We start from the raw sequence: 22,591 nt of genomic DNA on the forward strand, positions 1-22,591 counted from the left end.
GAGGTATGACTGTGTGTGTGTATATATATATATATATATATATATATGTATGTATACACACTGGGAACCTCTATGAGGGAGCTAAAGCAACTCTAAACTGACAGGTTTCAATATAAATTCAGATTCTTACTTTTGGGCGTTACATGGTCTGCATACATGGTTGAAAAATGAAATTCAACCAGCTTGGGCCACCACACTCTGCAGAAACAAGAGGCAAAGTGATATGGTATGAAATTCTGTAGGCAATAGCTTGCTGAAGTTGATAGGAGAATGAAGCTGTCATGATATAGCCCACTAGCTTCTTGGTCCATGCATCTGAGACGGTGAATGCTTGTTTAGGGAAGCCTCTGTCACAATAAGCCAAGTCAATCTCTTCACCTACCCAATTCAGCTATTAATTCACCCATCACGAAGCAAAGTAATTTGATGCCAAAATGGGATGCTATAAATGTTCAGTGTTCACATTACTCGCATTTTGGGGGTATCTAGTTTAAGCTTCAGGGGTGATATAGTATAGTCAAACCTCAGTTCTCTAACAGCTCTGTTCCTGAATGCCGAAAACCCGGAAGTAAATGCTCTGGTTTTCAAACATTTTTCAGAACCCAAACATCCAACATGGCTTCTGCTTGAGTGCAAGAAGCTCTTGCGACCGATGGGAAGCCGTGCCTCGGGTGTCGAATGTTTTGGAAGTCGAACCGTCTTCCTGAACGGATTACGTTCGACAACTGAGGTTTGACTACACTCCGCAATTAACATGGCAGCCTTTGACCTTTCTCGTTCCCAATGAAGTACCTGATCCCTTTGTGGCCATACAGCTCAAACCCCCAAAGAGGAGAAGGCTGAACAGAGGCACACACATCCTTTCCCCTCAACTCCAAGAAAGCCCAGACCAGGTTTACCTTGAACAATCCCTGTACTCATGATGGATCCCATCCGGGAATGGGTGTGATTGACAATCCCAGTGTTGGCTGCTCAGGAAGAAATAAAAGGAGGAGGAAAAACACAGACAGGTTCAATCTGCGCTAAGTTACTTCACTTTACCTTAACCCCCACCTCCCAAGCTGTAAGCATGCGCCACAGATGGACCATTCCCAACAGTATCTGAAAAACAGGCTGTACACATAGTGAATCCCACTCTCTGACTGCTTCTCCCACTCTGCCTCTGGCTGCTAACTACTAAGCAGAGATAAAACACCTGGACCTCCAAACAAGTATGATCTCAAATTCAGAGGCATTTTGATTCGTGACACCAGAACTACCCGAGCCTAAGATGCCTTGGACTCAACTTGAGCCACCCCAAACTATAACCAGTTCAAAATGAGTATCTCAATTATTGAGGTCTGAGAGAAGTAGCTTAACTAGGTACAAAATAAATGCAGATGTGCCAATCCCAGAATCCTGCTTCCTGTCTTTCTTGGCCAACTTCTCTAGGGCTCAAGTGGTGAAAAAACCTATAATTCACCCACTTCAGGTCTAGAAAAGTAGGCCAAGAGAGACAGAAAGGGAGATTCTAAGATTGGTTGTTCTGCATTTACTTTGACCCCAAACCACTTCTCTCAGGGCAAAGAAACAGCAAATTTAAATAAAGTGTGCATGGCTAAATTTCTAAAGTTTCATATTCCAATGATGAACCGGCTGTGACTGACATTTATTCTCGTTCATTCTCCCCCTTCCATCACCATTTAGTGTGTAAGCTTCCTGGGGCAGGTACATGCCTATTGCTTAAGTATAATGTCAGCACTTGTTTAGCTAAGCCAGCTCACATCTTCTCATAACTTCCTTAGTTCCTTCATATTCAGGGTGACCAAGAAACAAGCCAGGATGGGGTTACAGATGAGAGTAGACACGTTTGCCACAAGGGGCATGGAGTAGTTTTTATCTGTCCAGAATATGCCAATTGGTGTGTTTGCTCTTAAAGGTAATCGTTTGCCATTCATTCCTATAAGAAAACAAAGTACAATACTCGGAGCCAAGACTGCAGGGAGGGTAAAGCCTACTATCTACTGATAATGGGTCTCCTGATGCTCAAAAGCAAGGGATCCCACAGAGGACTACATCATGACCATCCCATCAATGATCCCAGGAGTCAACTGTGGCAAGGCTGTTCTGCATTCTGTTTTATAAGAACATTGACACCCACCTTCAGGGATGTCAGCTTCAGCTTGTCAGTTATGCATGTGTGAATGCACAGAGATCACAACTGGTGGTGCAGGTTGCTTAACTATAACAACTGCTATCAGTGCAGTCACACAATCTGCCTTCCTGCCTTCCTTCTTTCCTTCCCCATGGCAGGTGCCTTTTCTTTGTGATTTACACTTGACATCTATGTGGCAGTTGCAAAGTTCCCACCTCACCCTCTGCTGCACATCCCTTGTTAGCTTCTTTTCAAGGGGACACGGAGCAGGCCCCAATTCTCAAGCTAGTTCTCTAACTTGTTCCTGAAACTGGCTCTGCACAGGCCCCCAAGCCCAACAGCACAGGCCCCCAAACCCAACATGCACAACAACACAGACTAGGCCTAAAGAACATCAGGTATGGACTCTACTGAATCTCTCTTGTTGCTTCTGCTTTTGGAACCTGACACAGTTCAAACTATTTGAGCATATAACCCAACACAGAGAGGGCACCTTTCTGTTCCATCAGGAATCAAACATGACTGATGAGTTCTGAGGGATAGCAGTGCAGGCAACAGTTTTAAGAACAAATAAGAATGTTAAATGTCAAGCGTACTCTTCATAGGAATTACACTGTAAGCAAGTGAGTTACGATAGTCTTATGAGTTCTATTTAAAACCATTTTGTAAAACTTAAATGTCTGAACCAGAGAAATACAAATAAACTGGAACTGAACCCAAAATTCTAATTATTCAACCCAACTTCCTAAAACCAGCAGAGACACTCTTCTCCCGCAATTGGGCTTAGTGCACATGGTAAACTCAAGGACAATGAGCAGGAAGATAATTCTGTGGCCAAAGGCATGTATACCCTGTTGAACATTCACAAGCCCAGTACTTGGATGAAGTAGGGCAAAGGATCTCCTCATGACCTCAGAGCCAGGAGTAAAACCTAAAAGATCAGGTGCTCAGGAGATCTGAGAGCTGGGGCCTTCATCTCAGCCACTGACTCTCATGTTTCCTAGGATCCTCCCATTTAGATATAATCTGCTCCACATTGCAGATAAACTCACCTAGAGGAATAAGGTTGTTGTGGCCAACATTGGTGCCACCAGCAATCACGCTGCTGAGATCATAGGCTGTGGGCATCCCTGCAGCACGGGGTAGAAGGGAAGAGGGTGAGAAACGAGGAAGGCACTAACCAAGACACACACACCTAGACCTTCAAGCATCCTGCCCAGCACTGTTGTGGCAGGAGAGGCCATTACATGGTAAGTGTTACAGACGCATGAGCCTCTCCAAGCCACACACACTGCACCACCCCTCCTCCCATAAGCTGATTTTCAAAAGGGGGCAGGCTGTTCCAGGCAGGGATAGGGTTTTTCATGCAGAAGCTCTCCTGGGCAAAAGCTGCAGTGAAGCTGGGCCGTAATCTGGTTCTTACAGAAAAGTAAGAGAGGGGCTTCCTCACTCCACTCCACTCCACGGTACTTGGAAGTTCTCTCTTCCCTTCTATATGTCTGGCTGGGTTGCCTGAGAAAGTGATGCCTTGCCAAAATTGCCTTTGGAGGAGGAAGGAGTTGCTGCTTGAGAACTAGCTGAACAGAAGTGGATGGAATCTGGATCTTCTCTGTCAAGGAAGGCTAGCAGCCTTGTTGGAACCATCTCAGCAACTGACGGAGGCTACAGCATTTGCTGTGCCTGGGAGAGGGGACATAGGTGTTGGCCAACTCAACTCAGACAGGTATAAAGAGGGTGAACAGCAGTGGCCAGCGGAGAGAAGCCCAATAGGAAAATGGTTGGGGGAAAGGGAAATTTTCTCCCAACAGAAGCTGGGTAGACATCAAACATACACCAGGCTGCTGTACCCCCTGGGACAATAGGAGATGTATATTAATCACACTCCAAGTCCACTCTTCCTTGAAAAAAGCAGCTGACACAGGGCTCCCAGCAATCTCTCATCCACATCTGCTTAGCTTTACTAGTGCTAAAAGGTTACGACATTAGGTGCTCAGCAGAATGAGACACAACATTGAGCAAGCTGCTGAGGGGTTACAGGCAGCTGTCTGCAGGTGACAGCAAGAAACGCGAACAGAAAAATGTCGACAGCACCAGTGCAACAGGTACTCCTCAGTCTCAATGCTCCAGTCAGCAAATAGTAAACATCAAAACAGTCAACTGGAGAAGGGAAATTCATGTCTGCTGTGTAAGTACGAGCATCTTCATGTGTGAGCTCGGGGCAAGGGAGCCAGCTTCTTTCTGCTCTGGTATAATCTCCAACAGACTGAGGGTGTACATGCCACACAATGATCTACTGCAGAACCACCAGCAGGAAGATAAGGGCAGCGGCACGAACACCCCAAGGTTCTTGTAAGGATAGTGATTATATAGAAGTATGATATTCTGCATCACACATGTGCCAACTCTACAGAGAGAGAGAAAGGCAGTTGCCACATCCCAAGAATACTGTTCTAGTTGCAAATGATTTGCTTGTTTAATGCTATGGACACAGTGTCAACAATAGGGCTTGCCCTTGGAGGAGAAAATTTGCTCTTCATCACCCCATAGCTACTCAAAATCTAAACTCTGTGACATTAGCTAGAAAATCCTCCCACTTGTTATGCTTGCCTCTGCAGACTGCTCAATTTTGATTACATGGGTCTAAGATGTTCCTATGCTCCGCTGCAGAAAGGACTTTGAACCACCAGGATTGGATGAGATACGGCTGCAAACAAAACCAGATTGCTTGCCGCAGGCCCTCACATTACTGTATGAGAAAGCTTTATAGCCAAAACCATTCAGTGAACCTTCAAACTGAAGGCAAAGCTCGAGCCCTGTGGAATCCAGCACTCCTGGCTGATGTCCTGACTTCCAGACCCAAAATGACTGAGGAACATAGATGACCCATCAGCTTTGCCCAGGAGTGACAGTGAAGAAGGTACAGTACCAGCAACAGCCATCCCTGTGCTCATGTTGTAGGCGCCACCTGTGTTCCACATGTTCTCTGAAGGAGAGGTGTAGTGCGAGCCTGGCGGGGGTGAAGGAGTTGTACCTGTGTACCTGGAAGGCAGACACACACACCCTCACTCACACACACAAACACCAGCGCCAACGTCAATACTCTGGAGATCAAAGCGCCCCAGTGGCTCATCATTCTAGACATCGTGGGCCATTTCCAACCATCATCCAGAAGAGCAGGAGAGTCTTGTGGCAACTTAAAAGCACAATAAATTTATTGCGGCATAAGCTTTTGTGGAATCCATGAAGTGGGTTACACAAACTGGCATAGAGAGAGAAGCTAATACTGTGAGGCCAAGAGACCACTGAATGAAAGTATATGACATTTCCATATGCATTCAAATGCATTCTAGGATTTTATAAAAACATCCACCTTAGGTTTAAGAGAAGAACACACAACAAAGCAAAATTCTGCTTTTATCTTTAAAAAGAGGAGACAGGGGGATAGCTTACCTGAATGTTTATGCAGATAAAGAACTGATGTTTCAAGTAGTAAAATACAGAATATCTCTATCACTCACTCACACATTCACACAGATGTATTGAGCACTGCCCAATAGATAGCCATGACAATCATGCCAAAATGTTCAGTTGCCTATTGCAGCAGTGCTGTTCCTGCTACTTTCACTTTCTTGCAGGGTAGAGCTCGAAGCACTTTGAAAATTTGAACACACACATGGCAGGACACATAAAAAAAACCCAAACCCTCTCTACAATACTGTGTCTCCAAAAAGCTATTGTCAGTAAGAAGTTGGTGCCAGAATTCCTCTGCCACACTTTAATCCAAGGACAGCCCACGATGTGCCATCCCATCACCCCAAAGCAGCGTGGGTCAGTGATCAGGGATTACAGGAGTTGTAGTTCGACATCATCTGGAAGGCCACAGCTTAGCCACCCTCTCAAACTAAACCAAGTATTCGAGAAGAGGTGGCGATGCATGTTGTACAACACAGAGACTTTGCCATCACACCCCACCAGTAGAAAGCAAGAGCAACTATTCTGCTTGCCACCGTTTTAAGGGCTCCTCTGTCCAAAACGCAAGATGCAGAGAGGCAACTATGCCGCTGGATTTCTAGGGCTCCAGCAGTCACTGGCCAGCAGGAAATGTCTTTAAATATCTGCACACTAACCTTCCCTCACCCACTCAAGGTAGATCACAACATAAATTAGCAAGATGTTGCTGGAAATAAAAACAAGGACTAACTAGATGTGAATATTTTAAGGCAGTAGAATCTGATTTACAACAAACCAGGACCCAAATGAGGAGATGCCTCCCTTCTTCTCATCAAAGAAATTGACCCATGCTTGGATTCCCGAAGTGTGAGCAGTGAAGTAGCCTAGTTTGTGGAAGATGGCAAGTTATTCAAAATCTGGCTGGCCACTGAGGGAAACCCAGATACTGGGTGAGATGATTATGTGGGGTAATCCAGAGGGGCTTCTTATACTCTTAGCCTTGCTGAAAAGGCCCACATTCTAGTGGTTCACATTTATTGGGGGGCTCACCTCAGAAGATAAAGGAGGAATAGGAAGGAATATGCATCTTTCTGTCCCCTTGCTTTCCTCTCTCCAGCAAAAAGCTATCTGAATATACTGGTAAGAAAGGAATGCATTTTTGCTCCTTTCCTACCCGCTTTGCCTGAAATCGCTGTGTGTCTTTCCAACCTAGCCCCCGATCCCTCCCAACACAGGTCATGAAAGCAAAACGATTCAATCAGGAAGAGTTAGCTTGCTTCCCCTGCCAGTCTGCCCAGTGAAGACTTGCTTTTGAGTTAGGCAGAAGTAGTTCCCTGAAAAGCGGTTCCTCAAACACACTGCATCCTCATTCACACAAGCACACATTTAAAAAAGCAACAACTTTATTATAGAGGTGGGGGAAAACCCTTGTAAGATTCACCGTGACATACCTGAAAAATGGGTTTTTCAGGTCAAGGAGGTTGCTGGACTTGGAGCCTGTCTGATCAACTTGAGCAACAATACTGATGTCGTAACTTTGCCTGAAAGAGAAGGGGAAGAGATACTGGTAAAGGAGTCCCCAGTCCCTTCTGACAATTCGGCAGGGCCATTTCTAATGGAGACCAGGACTCTGCAGGAGGATGAGAGAATCTCGCTTATTGGGAAAGGAGATGGAGACACTGGCAAGAAGTCTGGCAATATACACTTCCCAAGTGTTGCAGAAAGCTTCAAAGCTCAAACAAAGCCAGCTCACCTTCTGTTCTACCAGTTCTACCTGGACGAGGGATATCTTAATTTATTGATCTTTAGCCTACTTTTCAAAAGTTGTTCCTTAAGCGGGTTAGAGCTAAAATATTACAGTGTAAATAAAATTATAGTGACAATGATAGAACATTAAAAACATTAAAAACAACATCTTAGCAGCAGTTTGTCTGAAGAGAAATGTCTTAATAGCACATTTAAGAGGGCCTGTTTCCTGGATATATCACACGGAAGTGATTTCAGAACTTGGGGGGCCATCACCAAAAAGGATAATTTGGGGGCAGCCACCAGCATGATTGGATCCATAAGCCCCTTCATCTTAACTGCAGGCCTCTCAGATTCTATACTTTCAGAAGTCTTTGCAATGGCAATAAGCCAGCAGACACGAAGGAGTGTAACTGGACTCAGATAAGGCCTAAAACTCAGGATCTTTCATAGTGTGAGTCACAGGAGAAGTTGGGGCAAATCCCAAAATGTCAGGAGTGCAATGGGCTTGCTCATACTGCTGGGTTCTACGAAGCAGTGTGAAACACCAAAATGACAGCTGTGACTAAAGCGAGCTGTGCAAAGGGAAGACAGGCAAATATTGCTCACAAGACCTTTCTGAAGTGCAAAAAAACAGCTAGCAGCCAAGAAGGCTGAGTTCGGATTCAAGTTACACAAGCCCAGAAGTAAGTTGCATCTTCCTGTTGGGAAAGTAACTATTATCCCTATTTATTGATGAGAAGGTAACAACCAGGGTGAATTTGATTTAAATCAAATCGATTTAAATAACTATTTAAACAACTAGTCAGCAAGACTTGATTTATATCATTTTTTTACAGAAAGATCATTCTGGCTGGTAAATCTTAATATTACAACCAGATGAGGGTTTGTTTTTGGAATAAAAAATTTTCAGAGTAGTTTTTACAGTTATATCAAAAATTACTGATTTGGTTATTCTAGTATAAATTCATAGATAATTATGAAATTATTGTGAGGTTTAATAAGTTAACTTTATATTTGGACAACTTTTCTGCTGTACTTTATTGGACGGAGAAAAATAATCATTTCCTTAATAACAATTTAAACAATCTATTTAACTAAAACAATAACATTATAGCATATGTATGCATGTTTGTTAACTGATGTAGTTAAACAAAATAAAATTAAAAACCGAGACTGAATTTTAGCACACATGAAAAACTTAAAACAAATCCTTATTTCCTGATGAATAGCCTTTGGACTATAATGTAACTTAAATAGAAAACTAGCTTTAGAAATATTTTTCCTCCAAAAGCATTTTATTTTAAAAATCTGATTTAAATCAAAAAATCCGATTTATATCCAAAAAAAAATCTGATTTTTTAAATTTATTTTTTAAATCATCAATTTCCCCCCACCCTGGTAACAACTTAATCAGCCTGGCACATAGCTTTGAACTCATCTTTCTCTGGTTCAAGTCCAGCACACAACACCCTAGACGACACTGCCACTGCAGAATCTGAGCTAGCTGCAAGAGGGCTTGTTTTTCCATGCGGCTGAGCTGGCCCCTCTCAGCTTACCTCTTGTTTGCGATGAGCAGGCATGTCCCTGAGAGGGTGTCACCAGCCTTAGCAAAAAGTGGAGACTGAAAGAGGCACCGAACTTGGTACCAGTGGGTTAGAGGCTCTGTCGGAGCGGTTGAAAGCCAAACGGTCATTCTAGCGGAAGGAGAGAGGCAAGGGAGTCATGTTTAGGCACAAGGACTTGAGTTGTCACAAATCCACATCCTACCCCTCTCAGATTGCTCTGTTTCCCAACTGTCAGCATATCCCCAGCTGCAAAGTAGCTGCACTCAGGCCTGGCTTGTCATATACCAATCTGTTTTCACTCTCCACAGAGAAACCAAGGCTCCTGTTTTTCCTCTTCCAAGTCAGTCCCTCTTGAAAGTTCAGTTTGGTGGCAGGTGCGCATTTTGGAAGCACCTGTCAATACTTTCCTGCTTGATCTTGCTTTTAATGGTTAGTACAGTCCTTTTAGTCAACTTTTATTAGTGCTTAAATTAATTTTAAATTGATTAAATTGTAACCAGCTGAAACATCACTTGATTAATGAGGGCCAACTTTAATTAGAAAGGCCACAATTAATAGAAGACTTGTTACTTTTTGAGGATACAGTGGTGCCTCGCAAGACGAAATTAATTCGTTCCGCGATTTTTTTTGTCTTGTGATTTTTTTTGTCTTGCGAAGCACAGTGTCGGGAAAGTTTTGGAAAAGCTTCAAAAATCACCAAAGTCTTTAAAAACCTCAAAAAAGGCTACCACACCGCGTTCTATGAGTTGCTCCTCGAAGTCAAGTCGCAACTGTATTAACGGTGTTAAGAAAAAGGAAACAAACTTGCAAGACGTTTCCGTCTTGCGAAGCAAGCCCATAGGGAAAATCGTCTTGCAAAGCAGGTCAAAAAACAAAAAAACCCTTTCGTCTAGCGAGTTTTTTGTCTTGCGAGGCATTCGTCTTGCGAGGTACCACTGTATTTTGGTTCTGTTATGTTAGCAGAAACAGGAAACTGAAGATATGCTTTCCTTCTAATCATTATAGTCACTTTTGTGGACTAGTGGTTGTTGAAAAGAACAATTCTCAAAGCACTATAAAATTCAATCACAAAACACACTTAGTAAATACAGCTAAAACACTATAAAAATAGTGTAATAAGAGAGTATCTCCTCCAAAACACCCAACAGAACAGGGCCACCTTAGTCTGCTTGCAGAACAGTGACACAGCAAGACAAGCAGATATCCCAAGGGAATTCTTTCTAGTGCTTTGAGACAATTACAGAAACAATTTAGCTATGTTTTGAAACTAATATGGCATCCATAAAAGGTAGTCGCTGCAATAGGACCTCATTAGATAATCTCAAAATCTCACATGGGAGGCAGCATTCTCCCAAGATAGCCAGGGTTTTAAAAATTAAGAGCTTTAAAACCAACCAGTACCTTAATTGGACTTGGAATTAAATAAAGAAACAAAATCAGAATTGGCAAGCAAGCGTTCGCTCTATCAAACTGTGCAGCCAAGAGCAAATCTAGCGTTGTGAAGAAATGCAAGCTTCCATTTACTATCCCGAGGGCTGTTTTTTTCTAAATATGTTTCCCTGCTGCCAAGTTAAAAAAACATATTTACATTCATCTACCGAAGGACACAAGTCAAAAGATAATTTAATTTGAACTTGCCAGTTTACTGCAGTGTAGGAGTGATAATCAGTTATCTGTTTTATAAAATCCAAGTTCTGATGGGAGGAAAGAGCACTTTTGCCACCACTTACATTGAACCGATGAAGGCTACATCAAACCAGAAAGCCAACCCATGGACTAGACCTGAATGCAGCATGTGGAATTTGAACGGGATTTCTATCCTGGAAAACAAGAGGAGATGCCACATGAATTCACCCTCTCCCTCGCAGTCACATGGTTTCCTCTTAGTCAGCACAAAGTAAAAGGTAAAGGTAAAGGACCCCTGGACGGTTAAGTCCAGTCAAAGGTGACTATGGAGTTGCAGTGCTCATCTCGCTTTTCAGGCAGAGGGAGCCGGCATTTGTCCACAGACAGCTTTCCAAGTCATGTGGCCAGCATGACTAAACCGCTTCTGGTGCAATGGAACACTGTGACGGAAGCCAGAGCGCATGGAAACGCCGTTTACCTTCCCACCACAGTGGTACCTATTTACCTACTTGCACTGGCGTGCTTTTGAACTGCTAGGTTGGCAGGAGTTGGGACAGAGCAACAGGAGCTCGCCCCATTGCAGGGATTTAAACTGCCGACCTTCTGATCATCAAGCCCAAGAGGCTCAGTGGTTTAGACCACAGCGCCACCCACATGCATGCATGTATGTATGTAGCTGGAGATCTGAGACTGCCTCTGTCTCATATAGAGGCCATCTAAGATCTTCCTTTAAGTTGGGTCTTATCAGGCTGTGGCTCCCACTTTCTCCAGTTGTACTAATCAATAGCGTGTGGCTGCTTTCTTAAGGGTACTGTTTTTTTGCTTTTTTCATTCTAACCTGAATATAAATTTTGGACATTCACATTTTCAGAAGGTCAAAAGATAAGAACCACCTCGCTGATACAGACTGGAGACATGCAAGAACTATGCATAGTCATTCTACACTAGACAATTGTATCTTGTCATTGCTCAACAGCCTTCTTCTGGAAACAAGCCCAACCTGGATGTGGGTGGGAAATAGTTAAGACAAGGCTCCATTGACTTGAGGAAGTTTTTTTTACTTTGTTTTTTTGTATAGGAAGTGGCAAAACAAGAGACTCCCCATGAGACAGTACCAGAATTAAGACCAGAGGCCCTGCTCTCTAACCAACTTGTAAGACTGGTTAGACTGTTGGAAACCAGAGACTGAGAGTTCTCCATGTTTGAAACTCCCAGAGAAATATGTATGGCTTTGTCACTGCTGATTTTTAGGAAAACTCTGAAGAGATTTTTATTCTAATCTGTGTCTGATCTATTTACTATGCTAGATGAATTTTAGCTGCTGGTGGTTTTAAGTTAATGATTAAACTGTTGCTATTTTGATTTATTTTAAAACCTTACTTAAAATTCCCTTGGTTGGACAGTGTGCCCTCAAAAACAGGTTGCAATTTTTTGAATGAACCATAAATAGCCTCAGCAGACATGGCCTGAAACCTCAACAAGCAGAGTGATGGATGGTAGAAAACACAAAGAACAGGAAGTCAACTCGAACAGTTCTTAAACGTTGGCCCTCTTGATTTTGGAATTCTTATACCATCTCAGCCCATTTTTGTTTATCCTGACCCCTGAGTCTGAGGTCTCCTGCAAGCAAAGCAGGCATCAAGCCACCAGTCTGTTTCTAGCGAACCTTAATTGGTTAAAGGATCAAGGGAAGAAGACTGGGCTCCTATGCAGGACCAAAATATGGCTCAGGAAAGACTGCCAGGCTACTTTCATCTGGCTCTGCCACACAACAGTAACAATACACTCATGAAGACTCATACACTGGCATGTACTGCAGACACAATTTCTTTTTCTCTTTCCTTTTTTAAGGACAGAAACAGTATAACTTTGGCTTCTCCCAACCCTGTGTAACAGACAGCTGGGAGCCAGACTGGATTATCCCTCTGTCTCTTATAAAGGGGATAACATACCTGTGCAAATCCGCTTCTTTGGCGTCTAAGAAGTTCACTGTGTATTTAACAGATTTGGCCATTAGAATCCTGATATCAAAGGTGTCCTTGGGAAGAGAAGCACATAAATGAAAACCTCTGGTTGGGTCAGGAAGTGGAAAAGTCCAAGTCTCCACTCACTTCCACTCCCAGACAAATGTAAAGAAGACAGACAACATACTAACTTACTCTGAGGGCCAGAAGATGCTTGTGAATATTATGCCATACAACAGAACAATGCCTTTCTTCCCTGCCACCCTAAGAGGTAAGCAGAGATGAGCATCATGGTTGCCAGCCTTGCTCTGTTCCATGCAAAACAGTGGCATGAACCAAGACACTCTACTCCCCCAGTGCTCAGTGCTTCCTTCAGATGGCAATACCAGTTCCCTGGTGTTTACTTGCTCCATTTGAAGAAGTCAGACCTGGGAGAAGTTACAGGCCACCCAATCTCATCTTTGTTTAAATGTGTCCAACAGCAAAGGCATAAAACTGATGGCTCTCTATATAAGAAAAATGCTCATGTCAGGTGCACTATGGTTTTCAAAAATTAAAGTATAACAGGTGTTCAAGCCATCGAGAGGAGGCTGGAAGCTTGTGGGTTCTCATCAACTGGGCCGATTACTGGTTGCGCTACTTGTGAGCAAGTAACCAAGCTAGCACATGGTATTAGTCTCTAATGAACACACACAGGCTTTGGTGATTAGACTCCAAAAGCTGTAAACCCCCCCCCCAAAAAAAAAAATTTCTTCTGACAGAAGCTCCCTTTGGAAGGCTCCGAGGACTAGAGACAGCTTTCAATCACATTTCATCCTTTCCCCTCACCATGCTCCCACCATCAGGAAGAATGTCAACTTTTGCCACAACATGTCGGTCCTGTATACCTGAAGGAGCGTCTCCACCCCTATCGTTCAACCCGGACACTGAGATCCAGCGCAGAGGGCCTTCTGGCGGTTCCCTCATTGTGAGAAGTGAGGTTACAGGGAACCAGACAGAGGGCCTTCTCGGTAGTGGCGCCTGCCCTGTGGAACGCCCTCCCGTCAGATGTCAAGGAAATAAGCAGCTATCTTATCTTTAAAAGAAATCTGAAGGCAGCCCTGTTTAGGGAAGTTTTTAATATTTAATGCTGTATTGTTTTTAACGCTCGATTGGGAGCTGCCCAGAGTGGCTGGGGAAACTCAGCCAGATGGGCGGGATATCAATAATAATAATAATAATAATAATAATTACTACTACTACTACTACTACTATTATGATGTCAGCATTATAGGACAGACTTACCACAACTGGCTGCCTGAAATATTCATCTACTGCTGCACCCCGAAGTGCTGACAAGTCTACCCCATGGAAGGATGGCTGATACCTGCAAGACAAAACACAGCAGGCTGGGTGACTTGGGAGGGTCCGGGTATCCAAGGATGCACCAATGTGAGGTTTCAAATACCAGTCTCCTCCCAAAGAACCAATACTGGAAAGATAGCAGTTACACTGCAGAGGACCATGGAGGTTCTTCACTGCTATCTAGAAGACTAGGAAAGATGGGACTGCTAAGGTAAGGTTTACCCAAACCTGAGTCTGCTTCCTAGGAAAAGTGGCTTACCAAAAGTTAGCTTTTGTGAATTGTTCCATGTAGAGCTGCTCATCTGTGAATGGTGCTAAGTGGACATCCCCAATGGTTGGAAACATGTTTCCTGAAATTGAATGGAAGATGGACATAGTTTATTTATTTACAGAAATATACTTATGGTCTCCTTCCAATTTTAACAAAGAAAAACCCCAAGGTGGATAACTTCAGGATTTGGAGGGGGAGAGATCTGGAAAAAAAATTAACGAACAGGTTAAAAATCAGACAGAATGGCAGTTAGGATTGATCAGGTTAAAAAGAAAAAGAAATTGGGAAGACAGTAAAATAGAAACAAGTTAAAAGAAATAGGAGCAGCAGGTAAAAGTAGAGTGAGATTTACAAAACAAAACTGTCATTAATAATAAATCTGTTCTTGATTTATTGAATCAAATCTTGATTTATTTAAAGTGGCACCATGAATGCCTTCAAACCACTAATTTCCTTAACACTGCTGCACCTTGAGTCACTGCCACAAGCATTTGAAGAAAATCAATAGCACCTCAGCCAAAACCTTCCCACAGAATTGACTGAGTTCAATCCTGACCACTGCCCCACTGTATCACCTCACCAGGAGCCCACTGAAGATGTGCCTGTTTCAAATGATGGCGGTTGTTCCTAGCGGTGCATTTATGATTCACTTTCCGCATAGCTTCTTCTCTTTAAAACTGGTTTTAAAAACTGGTTTTATTATTCACTTTCCGCATAGCTTCTTCTCTTTAAAACTGGTTTTTATTTGATCTACTGTTTTTATGGGGAATGCTTCCATTGTCAGCATCATCCTTCGGCCTCTACCAAGCTTCTGATGAACACCAGCAATGATGCCTTGCTAATTATAGAACCAATAGAGGGAGCGTTTCTATAAATCAAGGCGTGACCACCTTTAATTGTTCTACTATTATAAAGCATGAAAATTTTGCAATTCCTTCCAGTAGCAAAATTGGCTGGTTGAGTGCAGATCAGTCTGGAAGCAAAATGGGGTCATTCAAGAAAAAGGCAGTGGGTACAATACACCTGAGCAACTTAATTTGTAAATTAAACAAAAATAATTTTTTTAAGTCAAAGTGCACAACAAGCACCTGTGAGCCTCTGGGACCGATGGCTTACAGGTAAGAAAATAGTAACTCATTATCTGAAGAGTGAAGTTCCAGATTTGCACTGAACAGCAACAAGACCTCCTGTCTGTGTTGCTTTTCAGGGAGCAGGGTGGAAGGACCATGACTATGTAAATAACCTGGATTTTGCCATTTTGAACTAGAAATGGAGCAGGCTGAGTGCTTATCAATGAAGGCTATGACTGAGAGCAGTTATGGTGCCCAACACAAAAAAAGAGGGGGGAAAATGGCTGGTGGATTGGAAACATCAGAAGCACAGAATGTTAGGATGTCAACTGAGTAAAAAGGGAGGAAAATGGAAGGCAGAGGAAAGAGAGAGGAAACTGGCCTGCTGAAGCTCACTGGACAGAGGTAGTGTTGGGAGCAGGGGGCACCCATTGGTGCTATACGGTTAATGGAACAACTCTCCCTGTCTATATGGGGACATTTCAGAAGGAAGGAATGGAGAAAGCCTTTTCTCTTTCACTTTCTCCAGAGCCACTGCCACCCCAGCTAATACAACTCAGATGCTCAGGTTTAGAACAGGAAGCTAGCCATGACCCTAACCCCTCTATAGTGCTACAGAGAACCAATACTAGGAGGCTCCTACTTCAGGCTGGCTGGACCCTGAACTGCGGTGTTTGAGGGCAGGGGTGGGCAGAAGATTGCTGGGTGATTTGCAATAGATTAGCAAGCGTTCCTGACTCCCAGTTGTTTTACCTTACCAGTGGCCAAAATGTAGAACGCTAAACTGGAGTAACTTTTGTGCTAAATTACCAAGAGGTCAGTTTAGTTCAGGTACTGGAGAGGGGGGTGGTATTGTTTTTGTTTGTTACTAGGTTACGTATTTTTGTGTTTTTATATTCTAAGCCTCCCTGTGATCCTCAGATGAAGGGTAGTATAGAAATTTAATAATAATTAATAATAATACTGAGAACGAATTCCCAGGATCTGAATGTGCTCAGATGAATCTTGTGGTTCAATTCTAACAGCATGTCTTTTGTATCTAGCTCGAATGGACAAACTTCAGGAATCAAGTAAAAAACCCACAAAGTAGATCTGTCAAACCCGAAGTCTGCCCACGCTTGATCTGGGGAAGTGGTTCCCAATTGTGGATTCCCCGTTTTTCAAAAGCCAAGTTTTTGAAAATTCTCCTATCTCTATAGTAGTTTTTGTTTTGTGAATGGTGCCACGGACTCCCTGGGATCCACAGCAAGGACCACCAATTGGGAACAAATGCTCTAGGGCACATATGGGAAACCCATGCAGCCTGCAGCCCAGAGGCTCCCTCTTCATTGCCCAGCAGTTGACTGGTGCCAAAGAACACTTTGCTTGGCATGCTGCTTTGCTGCTTCGAGTGTAGGTCAGTGAGGAAGTGGAGGGGAGGAGGCGCACAATAGGAATGCTGAGATCGCTTTGCACACTGCACTCCTGCTCCACTGCCCAGCTGCTTGAGGAAGCACACCAAATGGAAAACTCCTCACACAATGGGATCTCAATATGCTGGGAGGAAAGGTTTAAACCTCTCTCCTCCCACCCTGATGCTCTGAGAATAGGGGGAGGGAAAGGGGAGAGATAGTGCACGAGAGAAGGGAAAGCTGTGCCTGCTTTAGGGAAGATTGGATCGAAGCTCCGCTGATCACTGGCTCCAGCCCCCATTCCACATGGCCCTCAGGATCAAAAAAGGGAAGAGTAATAGACTGCAACACCTTCTTGCAGGTCCCACAAGTTCCTTGAAGGATTGATTTATGATATGTCTTTGGGGGGGGGGGTGTTCTTTTTTTAGCTCAGGTGTACAAGTTACCAGATGTAAAAGGGTGACTTTGAGCAGTTTAGGAATTTGGATACGAAGGCCCTTTGCTTCTGGCTACTTAGATGTTGTTGTTTTTGGAAGTTGAAAGAATTCCCAAAATGCATGTTTACGTTGCTAGGGGGCGCCCCTTGTTGGTTTCGAAAAATCCATTGTGTAGGATCAAACTTGCTAAGTTAAAACGTTTCCATTTTACTCAATGAAGAGAGAATTGTGGGCGACTTACCTAGTGAACGCTCCGTTGTGCTACTGAAGCCTGCTTGGAGAGGGAAGAGCTGCATCGGCATAGTGGAGCCTGCCGCTTGCTTCCCTTTAGTCTGGTGGGGCAAAGTGGAGGAAATTGGGCTTGGCGGATGTGTGCCGTTAGGCATCATCCAAACCAAATTCCTCTTCCTCAAGATGGATTGGGGTTGGGGGGGAACTCCCTCCCCCCACAAGCACACACTCCCTCCCATATACACACACACTGTAGAGAAGTTTCAGGTCTCAATGTGCACCTTGCTGTACTCCCTGCTGTCCACTAAAGCCAATCCACTACATTACAGGAAGGGTAGGGCTTCAACATCCCTCCACCCTGAAATGCACAGGACTGGATGCATACTAGGCTGTTGGAACTTTAAAAAACTTAGAAATTACAACAAAGGATCAAGTTTTCGTAAAATAAGCTTTGCAAGGGACCGGTTGTGAGAATGAAGGGATTTGAGGCTTTGCATGCAAATTTTATTTTTGCTGAATTCTGTCCTGCCCTTAAACAACTACGGTAGGTATCTTATTAAATACTGACTTAACACCACTGACGCCAGATTCACCGCTGCCCCAGCCTGCAAAACAAGTGAATCAGGGCTGAAAGACTAACAGAAAAGACTTGAGTGCATGAAGCCTATGCTGTAAGTGAGCACCACATGCAAGATGACAGAACATGTTTAGTGCTTACAAACCGCAGAAATTAAGACAGGTGCCTTAACCTGCCAGTTTTTATGCTTTCTGCTGCATGAGTGAATTTGGAACAGCTTTCTCTTAAACCAAAGGCTTTTTGATACGAGCCCCTGCTATAAACACTGGCATACAGAAGCTTCGCATGGCTTCCTAATCCTTCACTCTTTGGCCCACCTCTACTTTATACTAGCATCAAAAGGTGAGTGAACCCCTGTTTAAACCATGAACAGGAAACCAGGTCGTCCCCAACTCTTCCTTCACCAGCATCTAAGGCAGACAGAGGAGAGTCACATTGAGCAAAACAGAGTAGGGTCACCTCCTGCATCCTGTAAGATGATTGCTGTATTAAAATGCACTCCCTTCATATTAAAATATTATTCTGCAGGTACTTGAAGCACCACTTGCTTATTGCATAACCCAGTGCCATTTTGGCTTAGTGTGCCAGAAGAAGCCTTGACAAAAGCTCTTCTGCCCACCCAAATCCCATCACTGCACCACCGGCACAAGAGGAAGTCACTTACCACTGGGCTTTAAATACTTCTTGGCATGCAGATAGCTCTCCAGCATACGTTCATTGAAAAGCATGTACCCCATTGGCTCAGAGATAATGATGTCCACCTGTTCTGGAAGGGAGACCTCCTCTACCTTCCCAGGAATGACCACGATCCGGTCAGTGAGGTTATTACTCTTTACTAAAACCTGTTCCGGAGGAAATCATGGGAGAAAATCAGAAAAAGACCAGTCACTCACAGAAATTCCCCACCTGTTTGGTCCTTAGTTATCTGTTGTGAGAAAGGGGTGGATACTTTTAAGGGCTTCTCTAACAGTACAGTCATACCTCCGGTTGCATGATTTCGGGTTGTGCACCGCACCGAACCCAAAAGTACCGAAACAGTTACTTCCAGGTTTCGGCGCATGCACAGAAGCGCCAAATCGCAACCCACACGTACACAGATGCACAGGTCGCAGGTTGCGAAAGCTGTAGGTTGAGAACGTGCCTACCCCACGGATAACGTTTGCAACCCGAATGTCCACTGTATACCAAAAACAATATTATCCCAGACAGGTAGATAGATACTCAGGGCTGCTGCTTATGTCATTGTCAGGACTGGGTACATGGAAACAAGTTCAGCAGGTGGCTAAGCAGTTCATCTTGAACTTAAGCAATGAATTCCTCACACTGAGATGTCAGGCCAGAATCAGATGCTTTGTTGACTCTTTTTGTCATCTGCTCTCTGCTGGACTGGTAGCAGCTGCAGTACAATCTTTTGGACCAGCAGCGGAGGTGGTGCTGCAGTTCCAGATCGCTGCCAGTGTGCAGTGTTAGAAACTGAGATATAAAAGCTAGGAGCTAAATGGCACCTTAAAACCTAGGTTATGGGTGCAGCAACAGAATGTCTAGGCACACTTTTTAATAACAAGAATACAAAGCTGAAAATGAATGAACTGCAGCTAAAATATTATGTTCACTTTTCATATGCTCTAGTGCCCATCCCCCTAATATCCTTAAGAGGGTCTCTTCTCCAGTCTACAGGGAGTAGTTGGAAGTGGGGAGGCAGGAAAAGGTCCTCCTTTCCTTCCACTCTGCAGTTTTACTCTGAAATCTTAGGCAAGGTACTGCAACCAGAGCTCAGAAACTGCTCGCGCTAATGAAATTCCCTGTCACAAAATGCACCTAGAACAATGGGAGTTTCAAACACTGACAGGGCACCTGGGACCCCATGATAAGAGTCCCCAGTTTCAGACACCTGGCGTCTTACAGATATGTTTTATACTTGGGTAGAGATATCCCGATACAAAAAACATATGTAGTATCTGTGGGCTCATCCACACTTTCTTTTGTCCAGGATTTAAAGCTCTGTATCCAAGCGTGTGCTCTTTTGTCCCAGTGCTTTCCCTGGGAAAACCCGTTTTACTGCCGAATCAGAGCAAATGGCAATCGGATTTTTCATTTCAGGCAAAATGTGGGCTTTCCTAGGGAAAGTGCCAGGACAAAACAAACAAACAAACAAACAACAATGCTCGGATATGGAGCTTTAAAGCGCCACCTGTGCCTGGAGCAAAAGGAAGTCTGAATCAGCCCTCAGTTGAAGGATGCGCATGTGAACAATTTGCCATTTTCTCCTTTAAATAAAAGCAAAAAGTAGAACCATGTAACTGTCGAGTTGGAAGGGACCCCGAGGGTCATTTAGTCCAACCCCTTGTGATGCAGCAATCTTTTACCCAACGTGGGGCTTCAATCCCCTGGGATTAAGAGCCTCGTGCTCTACCGACTGAGCTATCCCTTCAGTCTAGTGCATCAGAAGGGATGCAGGTTCCTGCCATGTGTGCAAAATATAAGGAGCATTCCTAAATGCTAAAATAGTTTGAATAGCTTAAAGGGATCCCGAGTATCTTCCTTGGAACAGAATGCCACCCACCTTGTGGAATGCCCTCCCACCAGATGTCAAAGAGAAAAACAACTACCAGACTTTTAGAAGACATCTGTAGGCAGCCCTGTTTAGGGAAGCTTTTAATGTTTAATAGACTATTGTATTTTAATATTCTGTTGGAAGCCACCCAGAGTGGCTGGGGAAACCCAGCCAGATGGGCAGGGTATTATTATTATTATTATTATTATTATTATTATTATTATTTGCAAACTTGCAGCAAGGATTAAAATGGCTCAGAGGAAGTAATGAATTAGAGGCCCACCAGCATTTTAGATATGTGCAGAATCAGCCTAATTTGGGTTTAGCCCCGTTCTGATGAGACATCACTTCCAATGCTAAATCAGAAATAACAATCCCACCTTCACAAAATGGCTGTGGAGAAAATTTGGAAACGTGGAAAATTTGGAAATGCGTCCACAAAACTCAGTACTATAAACATGGGACGTTCCCTACAGTATATTCACAACCAGACTGTGAAGTAGGTTAGGCTGGTCCAAAGTGAATTTCATACGTATGCTCAAAAACCTTCCTCTGGACTTCTCCCCATCTTGACCTTCGAGATAATCCGAGCCAGATCGTCATATAAAATGCACACAAGCCGGAGGAGCTAAGAGCATGGGAAGTCAAACAAAGATTTATGATTTGGCTTAATATTTGGACTGTTTGATTATTTTATAATTCAGAATGTTTTTAATGTGGCCATTATTGGATTGTTAATTTGGAAAACTTAATAAATATTGTTTTTAAAAAATAAAAAAAATGCACACAAGCAAACTGATTGTATGGGGGGAAAGATTATTAATTCCACCCTTGCATCCAAGCCTAGTTTCTTCTCAATGCCTAAATCAACACCACTTTCTCTTTATAAGGATAGAGCAGCACAAGGAAGAGAAGGGAAACTGTCCTGTCAGCTGCGAAATGTCGGCGTTTGTGACCTAAGTATGGGTGGATCCCCCAGAGGCTTTTCCATAAGCCTTGAAACATCACTGACCTCTGCATGTTGAGCCATTGTACTGGCTTCCACTGCATAGATTTTTCTTGCTCCGGCCTGTGCTGCGAAAAACGACAGGATGCCAGAACCACAGCCAACATCTAATACAATCTGGTGGGGAAAGTGAACAGACAAGATGTATAGTCAAGTCACTAAGCACAAGCAAATTCTCCCTCCTCCCGAATGACTTTGTAAATTCATTTAATATTTGTATAACAGGAAGTTAGTATGTAACACAAATTCTAACCAAACCAACTGCAAAATTCTAAAGTGTGGAATATTTCCATCTTTGAAGGAGGCAGTTCCAGTGCCCAGAGATTTTATGTCGCAGTGTCCTCATATTAGAGAACAAGCCAGCCAGCTAGAAGCATTTAAGCATAAGATTTCATTCTATGACCTGTCCTGACCTAGTCAACATTTCTTCACTGACCCTGGAATTCCACTGCCCAGCGGTGGTGTACAGACAGAATTTCTTAGGATTCAGTTCAGGACCCTTGCCATGGGTGCGAGGCCACATCTATTTTTAAATTTAATGTTATAAACTGCTTTTCAAATGCTCACATGTTATGCCACTTTTCAAATATGCGAAATAGATAACATTTATTTTGAACACAGAAGAAATGCAGCCTGGGTGTGAAACTTGCAGACATTTGGTCTTGCCTTTCACGAACTCTGGATTATTAGGAGGTGCCTGTACTGCTTGCATCACAAATACAGGATGCACTCAGAAAGTGCCAATAGACTCCACCCCCTTACCTTGTCTTTAAAGTCACTGTGGTTCTGCAGGATTGCTCGCTGGTACGTGCCTGTTCTGACATAATCCTGCATCATATTTTGCTGCTGAGATAAGTATCCATAAAACTAAAGGGAAACAAAAAGCCTCTGCTAAAGCCGGTAAACATTTAACTCGAAGAAAGAAGCACCTCACTCAATATAAGCATTCAGTATCCAAAATGACAGCAATGCTTACAAGTAATTGCTACCAGAAGAACTCACTTCTTGCACTCACTCACTCTCCATGCGGCAGTGCTGTGGAAGCCACTTGGAAATATTAAATGCACAGATATTGACAGTGTGCAAGCCCTGGCAATTTTAGTTTGCAGAACTACTCTTGACACTACACTGTCCCAGTTTCTGACAACTACCAGGACATGCATCCACCAATCTGCACAGTTGCAATTAAGGCCCATGACCTCATGATTTTGAAGAAAGCTGT

The 22,591-nt window shown here is 43.5% G+C and overlaps 1 protein-coding gene across 2 annotated transcripts in view; it reads right to left on the minus strand.

Annotated features, from left to right (window-relative positions):
* CARM1 (coactivator associated arginine methyltransferase 1) overlaps positions 1–22,591 on the minus strand; it is a 40,397-nt gene that overhangs the window by 1,915 nt on the left and 15,891 nt on the right. The window contains exons 4-16 of one of the 2 annotated variants that reach the window (XM_028712866.2): positions 22,132–22,236; positions 21,376–21,486; positions 18,474–18,651; positions 14,092–14,182; positions 13,773–13,854; positions 12,477–12,562; positions 10,629–10,718; positions 8,890–9,027; positions 7,036–7,125; positions 5,061–5,173; positions 3,187–3,264; positions 900–968; positions 131–198 (exon numbers count right to left, since the gene is read on the minus strand). In XM_028712866.2, coding sequence (XP_028568699.1) covers positions 140–198; positions 900–968; positions 3,187–3,264; positions 5,061–5,173; positions 7,036–7,125; positions 8,890–9,027; positions 10,629–10,718; positions 12,477–12,562; positions 13,773–13,854; positions 14,092–14,182; positions 18,474–18,651; positions 21,376–21,486; positions 22,132–22,236 — 1,290 coding nt within the window. In that variant the 3' untranslated portion in view covers positions 131–139. The remainder of the gene's footprint in view (positions 1–130; positions 199–899; positions 969–3,186; positions 3,265–5,060; positions 5,174–7,035; positions 7,126–8,889; positions 9,028–10,628; positions 10,719–12,476; positions 12,563–13,772; positions 13,855–14,091; positions 14,183–18,473; positions 18,652–21,375; positions 21,487–22,131; positions 22,237–22,591) is intronic. The other variant, XM_028712865.2, reaches the window with a different exon arrangement.

This window comes from Podarcis muralis, chromosome 17 (assembly GCF_964188315.1).
Source record: "Podarcis muralis chromosome 17, rPodMur119.hap1.1, whole genome shotgun sequence".
Lineage (NCBI taxonomy): Eukaryota > Metazoa > Chordata > Lepidosauria > Squamata > Lacertidae > Podarcis > Podarcis muralis.